Source organism: Arvicola amphibius, chromosome 10 (genome assembly GCF_903992535.2).
Source record: "Arvicola amphibius chromosome 10, mArvAmp1.2, whole genome shotgun sequence".
NCBI classification, from domain to species: domain Eukaryota; kingdom Metazoa; phylum Chordata; class Mammalia; order Rodentia; family Cricetidae; genus Arvicola; species Arvicola amphibius.
Window position 1 is genome coordinate 6,781,817 of NC_052056.1, and position 9,952 is coordinate 6,791,768.

General features: G+C 48.3%; 1 protein-coding gene across 3 annotated transcripts in view; it reads left to right on the forward strand.

Moving 5' to 3' along the window:
• Tmem50b (transmembrane protein 50B) overlaps window positions 1–2,728 on the forward strand; it is a 36,355-nt gene extending 33,627 nt beyond the window's left edge. For all 3 annotated transcript variants that reach the window (XM_038346640.1, XM_038346639.1, XM_038346641.1), the window contains one exon: window positions 1,040–2,728. In XM_038346640.1, coding sequence (XP_038202568.1) covers window positions 1,040–1,085 — 46 coding nt within the window. In that variant the 3' untranslated portion in view covers window positions 1,086–2,728. The remainder of the gene's footprint in view (window positions 1–1,039) is intronic.
• The last annotated feature ends 7,224 nt before the right edge of the window (window positions 2,729–9,952 follow it).

Consider the following 9,952-nt stretch of genomic DNA (forward strand, 5'->3'; position numbering starts at 1 on the left):
ATACTTGTAGAAGTCAGTACAGCTCGGTGGCTCCCTGCCCTGTGCCTGGCTTTCCCGTTGTCCTCTCTCCACGCCCGTGTGGCTAGTTTCTGACGTTCTGTCTTGAGGCTCACTGAGCTGAGCTTCTTCAGTGTCCAGGATGCTCATTCCAGCTGCTGTGTTTTTAGCCCTAGAAGCTCAGTTTAGGTCTTGTGGTGTCTTCCTTGTCTCTCTGAGCATGCTGTGTTTCTGTTCGTGTGAGTACACCTGACCATGTAAACCTTTTTTAATGGCCTGCTCTGTTTTCATTCATTGATTATTTCTATTTATTTTTCAGTTTGGGGCTTTTTTTTTCCATTTGCAGTTTTCTATGCAGTTTGTTGGGGTTCTGTTCTGATACAGTGTTTTTGAGCCCAAGTTTCACGTATCCCAGCTGGCCTCAAGCTCACCATAGCTGAGGTTGACTCTGTACTCCCTCCTAGGATGGGCTGACGGGATCAGATTTTCCTCTGTTAGGAGCGACACCACACGCCGTCCTTCACAGCATGTTTCCATGGCTGGACTTGGACATGTACCCGTTGTCTCCCACATTAGACAGTTTGTTCCACAGGGAGCAAATTTGTTCATTCTGAGTCAGCCATAACCCATCTCTTAGCCAGAGGCTCTGTGCAGTCCAGTGTTTAACCCACAGTAATTGCTGAGGAGCGGAGAATTACAGTCTGGTCTGTTTTAGGTGCTTCTGTGACCAAGCACGGATAGAGATGCCCTTAGAGCTGTAAAGTGGCCTTGGACCCACACCTACCACAGGCTGCCCCTCTCTCCAGCATATTTCCTATGTGGTAGCTGCCTAGGCATTGTGGGGTGCTCTTCACCCCCAGACACCACGGTGCAGCTACTTCACGAAACAAGGGCATCCCTCATAGCACGCTGGTCTTGCATTTGGTTTTAGATGTTGATAAACAGTCAGTGACGTCACTGGGCATGTCTGTCAGAACCATGTAGGTACGGACTCTGTGCTGCTTGTTCATGTCACCTCACAGCTCTGTCCGTCCCTTTCTAGCACTCTGATCTACAAATTCGGAAGAACTGAAGAGCTCTGGACTTGAGATCGCCTCTCAAATTGTACCCTCCTCTTGTTCTGTTCTGTTCTTAGATAACTTTATCTCTGGTATAATTTACACATTGCCAAATGGAACAGATTGTACACTGAGTGTTTGATTTCTTCACAGTTTTATGCTCTGAGATTAGAATTGCTCTTGCAAAATGTCTGTCTTGGTTTTTCATTGGCGGACAAGTTAATATGTACATAATCCACGACCACACAATACATAACACGTGATGCTGGATGTCAGGGTTTATCCCGAGGCTCTCAGATTAGTGTGTGTCCCAAGCCAGGGTCCTATTGTCTTGGTGTTTAGAGGTAAATACTCTGTCTTGGTGTCTGATGTTGGACAGTGAACAAAATGCACAGCTCTGCGACTCTGCAGAGGCCTGAGCTGTCAGAGAAGGCGTGTGTATCTGCCAGCTGTAATTTATTTTGGCTTGGAAATGAGACTTTTTTTAAAAGGAAAAATGTTTGTGTGTATGTATCTATTGGAGAACTGGACTTTTTATATGAAGACTTTAAAATGCTCAAAGGCCTAGTTTGAAGCCCCCTTTAAAAAGAATTCCTCACCCGAGACTTTTATTTGAGAAGGGATAACACTCTCAGGAAAGCTCCATTTGTTGGAGTTGATGGAAAAGGACCGCAGGTGGCTGAGCAGTGAGCTCCAATTGTCTCCTCCGGCTCAACACCGTCCGGCATCACACACTCAAGCAGTGACCTGAGACCGGGGTAGTTCAGACACACGTCACAAAAAGTGGAATAACTAGCTAAAGATAGACTTCTTCCTGAAGGGTGACAGCCACTGATTCTCCTAGCCCTTGACTCCCATGCTCTAGCCTCAGGCTTCAGGTGACCAGATGCTGCACAACGTAAGCTCCTGTACTGAAAGCCACACTCCACTCTGGAAGCCCCTCCGCCATATGGGGTGCTGTGCTTGCCCCGTGTGTCTTCCTGCGGGCTCTCCTTTGTTGTGAAGATTCTGTGTTGCACTCCTAACCCCAGAGGGTTTTATAAAACCTTTTGCTGAAAACAATAATACCGGTGGTAGCACATGCAGCTTCCAATGTGCAGGCCTTCCGTTTCTTAGCTTGCCTCCCCAGAGAGAGGCCTCACCAAGCAGAGCGCGTGAAGTGGCTGCGGATTGCTGCACCTTCATCTAGATGTGTCTTGCTTCATTACTCCCGTCAGCCCTTCAAAATGCTGGCTTTGTCTGGCTTCCGGAACATGGCAAAGCTAATCACACATTTCCATTCTTAGAATCTAATGCAATAAATATTCCTCGTACCCGCACTGTGCAGCTAGGTGTGCTGGGGAAAATGATCCGCAACCCCTCTCTCTGTTACTCTCCATTGTCCGAGTCAACCCTATTTAAGAAGCATTCATACGCCAGGAGACGACACATGACTTCAGCACGCCAGTGTGGAGGTTTATGAAGGGCAGCCCTGAGGACCGACTGACAGTGCTGCTGCCTTCTTTTCTGTTCGTGAATTTTGTTTTAGTTGTGAGCATTCTGTTGATTTTCTGTTATCTCAATAAATGAGAGACGCTGTTAGCGCCCTCTCACAGGTGTTGTGAGTCAGTAGAAGCCTCTGTGATCCTCTAAATGCACATGATTCTCCTAATAAAGGTCTCCTTTATTTGTTACTCAAGGCTATTGAATCTGGGTTTGTGTGTGTGTGTGTGTGTGTGTGTGTGTGTGTGCCGGAGTATTCTGTAGGCCATTCTGAGATCCTCACCGTGTTATTTTTTGGTTGTTTTGAGGGAGGGTCTCACTATGTAACCCTGGCTCCCCTGGAACACAAAATGTAGACCAGGCTGGCCTTGAACTCAGAGATCTGCCTCCTGTGCCTCCCAAGTGATAGGATTAAAGACATGGGCCACCACACACAGCCTGTGTTACTGTGTACGTGTGCATATGTATACATGTGTGTGCATGTGTGTGGAGGCCAGAGGTCTCCATCTTGTTTGAGACATTCCCTCACTGGGAGCTGGGGGATTGCAAATGAGACTAGGCTGGCTGCTCAGTAAGAGCCCAGCTGCCTCTACCTCCCCATACTAGGATTGCCAACATGTGCCATCATGCCTGGGTTTACTTGGGTTCTGTGGATCAAACTCAGGTCCTCATGCTGGTCTGGCAGACTATCAACTGCTCTGTCTCCTTGGCCCCCTTGCTGCAATAACTTTCCTGTTGCCACTGATGAAGACACAGATTTCCCCCTCTGAGATACTAGTCTGCATGAACATGCCAGGCTTTGAAGATTGAACGATGGAGACCACATAGCTTGGTCTCTTGAGTAGGAAACTCTGCAGTGTTTGCAGTGGACAGGTTGAATTTATGTTCTCCGTGTTTCTCCCTCATGGAAGAACTATTACAGTCATGGTGTCAATTTGGGATCGCTTAAAATATATATATTTATTATTACTTGATTTTATGTGTATGTGTTTCTGTGAATGGATGCATATGAGCCACATGAGCATCTGGTGTCAGAAGAGGCCAGAAAATAGTGTCGGGTCCCCAGAGCCGGAGCTGCAGGTGATTGTGAGCAGCTGTGAGCATGTAAGGACAATAGTGTCGGGTCCCCAGAGCCGGAGCTGCAGGTGATTGTGAGCAGCTGTGAGCGTGTAAGGACAATAGTGTCGGGTCCCCAGAGCCGGAGCTGCAGGTGATTGTGAGCAGCTGTGTATATGTTACGAGCCCAACTTAACTCCTTTGCAAGAGCAGCCAGTGCCCTTAGCTGCTGAGCCGTCTCTCCAAACCCAGCCCCTTGGATCGCTCATTTGATCGATCATTCCGTAGGAAACAGTCTTTGCCACCCTCACAAGTTTATCCCAGTTTTTCCATGTACTCTCCCGAGTACTCGATTATTCTGATCAAAATTGTGAAGGCTTGGGCTTCATTTAGAATTATTTATGTGTATGTGTTTATGTGTCTCTTGTCATTCTGTATATCCGTGTGAATGTGTGTGTGTGCCTGCCTAACTGTATATATATCTGTGTCTCTGTGTATGTGTTGTCCTTCTGTGTCTGTATGTCTGTCTGTGTATGTAGGGGTGTCTGTTTGTGCAGGCCAGAGGATCACCTGGGACAGTTAGTTCTGCTCAGTACAGCCTGGCTCACAGAACAGGATTCATGGGCACCACTTTTAGCTCTTTTCCTTCTGTGAGGAAATTGATAGTTGCTGTGATTGACAGGCCCAGTGGAAGGAAACTGGACACTGATTTCATTGCAGAATCCTTCCTTACCTTTAGGAAATTGTGACATGGGTTTTCTTTTCCTATCTCATCCCTAGTTTCTTAGAAATGATTTTTTATTATGTTTTTATTTTCTTATAAATTAGTTTTGGGTTGGAGATATGGAACAAATGTTAAGAGCATACTGACTGCTCTTCCAGAGGTCCTAAGTTCAAATCCCAGCAACATGGTGGCTCACAACCATCTGTAATGAGATCTGGTGCCCTCTTCTGGTCTTCAGTCATACATACAGACAGAACACTATACATGATAAATAAATCTAAAAAAATGATTTATTTGCACAGGCTGATATTTAAAGAGTTTACCTTTTTGTTTGTTTGTTTGTTTGTTTTTCGAGACAGGGCTTCTCTGTAATTTTGGAGCCTGTCCTGAAACTAGCTCTTATAGACCAGGCTGGCCTGGAGCTCACAGAGATCCTCCTGCCTCTGCCTCCTGAATGCTGTCATTAAAGGGTTGTGCCACTATACCCAGCTGTATTTTTATTCCTTTCTCCCTCCCTTCCTTCCTTTTCATTATGTAGACCAGGCTGTTTTGAAGCTCACAGAGCTTTTCTCCCGAAGTGCTGTAATTGCAGGTGTGTGCCACTACACAAGGCTGTAGTTTCTTAACAACAACAACAACAACAACAAAACACTGAAAGGGTTAAAATAAGCTAACTAACATGTCACCATGGCCACTCCAGGTGTCCTCCACCTGTCACCATGGCCACTCCAGGTGTCCTCCACCTGTCACCATGGCCACTCCAGGTGTCCTCCACCTGTCACCATGGCCACTCCAGGTGTCCTCCACCTGTCACCATGGCCACTCCAGGTGTCCTCCACCTCTCACCATGACCACTCCAGGTGTCCTCCACCTCTCACCATGACCACTCCAGGTGTCCTCCACCTCTGTCACCATGGCCACTCCAGGTGTCCTCCACCTGTCACCATGACCACTCCAGGTGTCCTCCACCTCTGTCACCATGGCCACTCCAGGTGTCCTCCACCTCTCACCATGACCACTCCAGGTGTCCTCCACCTCTCACCATAGCCACTCCAGGTGTCCTCCACCTCTTTCTTCCCCTTAAGAAACAAACCCTCCAAGAACCCTCCATTTTCTCCCTAGGTTGTGCTCAGTCCCAGTGGACACTGGTTTAAAGAGTACTAAACAGTTGTCCCTAGGGCAAGGGCACGACTAGGTTCCTGAGAGGCACTAGTCACAACATTGTCCTTAAGTGATCAGCTTTGTGGGTGTTTCACTTTAATAGATACTGTTGCCAGGTGGTGGTGGCCCACGCTTTAATCCAAGCACTTGGGAGCCAAAAGCAGGGGTATATCAATGAGTCCAAGGCCAGCGAGTTCCAGGACAACCAGCACTGTTACACAGAGAAACCCTATCTCAGAAAAAAAAAAGATAGTGTTGATGTGACACAGAGAAACCTGGTCTCAAAAATCAAAATAGATAGTGTTGACATGTTACATCGGACCCACCACCACCACCTTCTTGTAGCTATAAGCTCTAGACAGCACTTGAACTCAGCCCTCAGAGGCCCTGCTAAACACCAGCAAGAGCAAAAGCTTAAAGGACACGTTCCCAGAGAGACCAGACACCTGTTTCCACCACAGAGCCGAAAGAGTTGTCCCCCCGGCCTTGTGAGGCACACCTCAGATCACTTTGCACATATCCTTAAAGGATCAGGAAATCGCCCCAAATAATGACTATGGGGTCACAAGTACATTTCAGCAAGTAGACTGTTGGCCATCGTGTGTCCGAGTAACAGGGTGTGTAGTGATGGCGTGCATGCACACCGGCACGCACACACACCCCACTGGCCTTTGTCCCTCTCACACTGTTTGTTCTCAGCATTCCTGTGCTGGGCCATCATCCCTCCCGCTTTTTATGGCTGCCAGTTTAATCACCTGGCTTCTGGCAGCCTGAGTCATTTCTGCTGCACACAGATAGCTGGGGGAACAGTGTGTCCTATATTCTCTCCTCTGTAGTTCTGTCTTGGGTTCAGAGAGGTCAAGGCATTCGTTAGTGACTCAGACTTTTTCCGTGACCCCAGTGCCCTGCTCTTCATTCAGAACACTGAGGACCGTTCAGGGACCCAGGGAGAAGGGTGAAGTCAGAGAAGTCCGGACTGGATGAGCTCAGGCGTCTTCCTCACACCCCGTGAAATGTTTTCTGATTACAACTCTATGAAGTGTGTATTGTGGGCTTGGAGCCAGCTCACCAGTTACGTGCTTGCCTTGAAACACAAAGACCTGACTTCCATCTCCACAGCATTAAAGTTTAAAGCTCCCCCTTTTTTTGTGAAATTTTTGCTGGGGCTATGGATACGGGTGGATCCCTAGAGCTCCCTGGCTGGACTGCCTAGCCTAATTGGCGAGCAGTGGATCAGTGAGAGACCCTGTCTGAAAAACACGGTGAGTGGTTTCTCTAAGAGATCGGCCTTGGCTTAGCACCCCAAGACCGAGGGCTCAGCACAAAGGAGGTTCGTATGCCCCAGAAGGACAGAGGGTAGGGGGTAGAGGATGAGGGAGAAGGGGAAGGAGCAGGGGCATTTGTCCTGGTGGGACAAAGGACCGCCTCTGTATGGAGCCGTGGCCCATAGGAAAATGGCCATTAGGCAAAAGGAGAACCCTGTGTTAGGGTGAGGTGTTTAAATTTTTTTATATAATTTATTTAACTTTATGTGCATTGGTGTGAAGGTGTCAGATCCCTGGGAACTGTAGTTACAGACAGTTGTAAGCTGTCTGCTGGTGCTTGGAACTGAACCTGGGTCCTTCGGAAGAACAACCGATGCTCTTAACCACTGAGCCATATCTCCAGCCCAGAGGTATTTAACTGGGCATGTTAGTTAGGTGAACAAACCAAAGGGGGCTTTTGATTGCTGAACTTCAATACTTTGATAGCTGGACCTTGGTGGTCAGCCTCCGGAGGAGGAAGTGGCCAAATAATGGAAGAGACCTTGGGGGTCAGGAATGCAATCTAACAGTTTTTAGCCAGGCAGAGGGGATGGGGGAGACAGGCAAGGCCTGCGGGAGTCACATGCTCTCCTGGGCCAGTGTCCCTCCAGTTTCTTAGGAATGACACCCGAAGTGGGTCTCTGGGCCTATGCACATGCACACACACACACACACACGTGCCCCAAGTGGACACAGTTCACATGTATGCTGTAAAGAGGGCTGGTTATAGTGGCTCCCACACTTTATTCTCAAGGAGTATTTTAAAATTGTATTTCTTGGGGCTTAGATTTTTGGTTGCTACACCAGAAGTCCGGGGTTCATGTCCCAGCAACCCACATGTGGCTCACAAACATCTGTAAATTCTTCCCCTGGGAATCAGATCCCTCTTCTGACCTCCAGAAATAACTGCCTACACATGGTGAGCAGAAATATTCAGGCAAAACAGCCATACACAGAAAATAAAAATAAATCTCTAAAAATTATGTTTTTGGGTAGCTTACAAAAATGTTTTTTTAATATTTATTTCTTTGTTTATTATGTATACAGTATTCTTCCTGCAGGCCTCATTACAGATGGTTGTGAGCCACCATGTGGTTGCTGGAAATTGAACTCAGGACCTTTGGAAGAGCAGGCAATGCTCTTAACATCTGAGCCATCTCTCCAGCCCACAAAAATGTGTTTTATTGTGACTATTTTTGTGCATAAATATACTTTGTTCTTTTAAAAGTTTCTTTTATTTGCGTGTATTGTGTATGGATGTACACGTGTGTGTGTGTGTGTGTGTGTGTGGCTCAGGCTGACCTAGAACTGGAGACCTTGCCTCTTCAGCTTCCCGAGTGCTGGGATCACGATGGCTCGGTCCACGCTGGGCTGTGCTCTCTGTTCTGTTCTGAGCAGGCCAGCCCTGTTGTTCTTCTGAGGCAGCCTTATCACAGTTGAAATGTCCTGGGGGTTTCAGATAAAGGCCCAGGCCTCTTCAGTTCCTGTAGCAGCACACAAGAATCTCACATCCCTGGAGTAAGTGTGCAGGCTGCAGGCTGCTGGCTGCTCCAGACAGGGATGTTATGTGGGCCTAGGGATCATGGGAGTTTTCTTTTGGAGAAAGAAACTGGAAAGCCCTTTGACCTCCCACCCCTGCCTCCTACCAAAAGTAACCCCACCCTGCCAAAGGCCACACCCCACCCCCTGCAAAGCCACTCCACTCCTGCCCCCTGCCAAAGGCCACCTGCCTCGTGCCCCTCTTCCCCGCCAAAGGACATAGAGTGCAGTTACCTAGACGATCCATGTTCCTTGAGCCGGATTTCCCTCCTGCTATTAACAGTGTGAATTTTCAGATTAACATTTTATTTTGAAAAACTAAAGTCTTACGGAGAAGTAGCCACAACAACAAAATTCCATGTGACCTTGTTTTTGTGAGAAGTGTTTGACACTATGTTGCAGACTGATGTCTGAAATGCTTCTGTGTACATCCCTAACAATACAAGGCACAGACAGTGTGTCAGTTATTTAAGCAGGACATCTGTTGGTGACTCGGAGAGAGCTGTCTGTATCTCATCAACCCATAGGCTAATGCTGGTTAGTGCTTGGTCCAGCCAGCGATCGGCAGGGGCTGAGCAACCCTGCCTTCTCCCAAATTGTGCCCAGCCCTCCCTGACTCGTATGCTTTAGAGCATGCGCCCAAGAATGCAATACCCCCCCCCTTTAACATTTGTGACCCCTGACCTCTGTAGCATAAACCTTGATGATGGGAGTGGCTCTCTTTGTGGCAATACAGGGACCACTTTATTAACTAGGCCAGCAAGCTCTCCACAAAGGGCCAGGTGTGGTACATATCAGACTTTGTGAGCCATGCATTCTGTTGCAACTTCTCGGGTCTGCCTGGCAGTGCAAAAGTAGCCCGGAAGGAGTGAGCCGAGCCCGGAAGGGGTGAGTGCACCTCCCCAGCTTCCCGTAGCGCTCCATGGACACCGTGGACATTCTTTTTTATCTGTGCCTACTGTTTGTCCCCATATGTGTGCAGGTACCCTCAGAGGTTAAAGGAGGGTGTCAGATGGAACTGGAACTATGGGTGCTTAAGTCACCCAGTGTGGGTGCTGGGAACCAAACCCAGGTCCTCTGGAAGAGCAGCAAGCCCTCAACTGCAGAGCCCTTGGGCTCTGTGTTCCCTTTGACTTCACTGCCACCTTTAGCCAATTGTGCTACCCTGGGGGCTCAGGACAATAGACTAATTCCACCCTAAAACCAGTTTATAGTGGCTGTTCTTGGTTTTCAATGTGACCACATTGGGAACTGAAACTGAAAACCGGAGGGAGGGCGTGTGATGGGGGTGCCTCCTTTATCCTTTTCTTCTTTGCAGTGCTGGGACTGGAACTCAGGGCCCTGAGCATGCAAGGCAAGCACTCTACTACTGAGCCATATTTCCTGCCCTGTTCTCCTAACCATTAGCGCCCCCACCCCACCACCAAGGTGGCTAGTTCACAAGCCTAGTCAGAGATGCAGCCCAACAGGAGGAGGAGGAGGCCCTGTCAACATGTGTACAAGGTGCCGCCAGCCTAAGGCTGAGTGTCTCTCACTTCCGGCAAAGGCTATTGGCAGAGCTTCTCAGAGCAACTGCATGGGTGCTGTGCCACCGTGGGTGGCAGAGGGGAGAGCTGCACATCCTTCCCTAA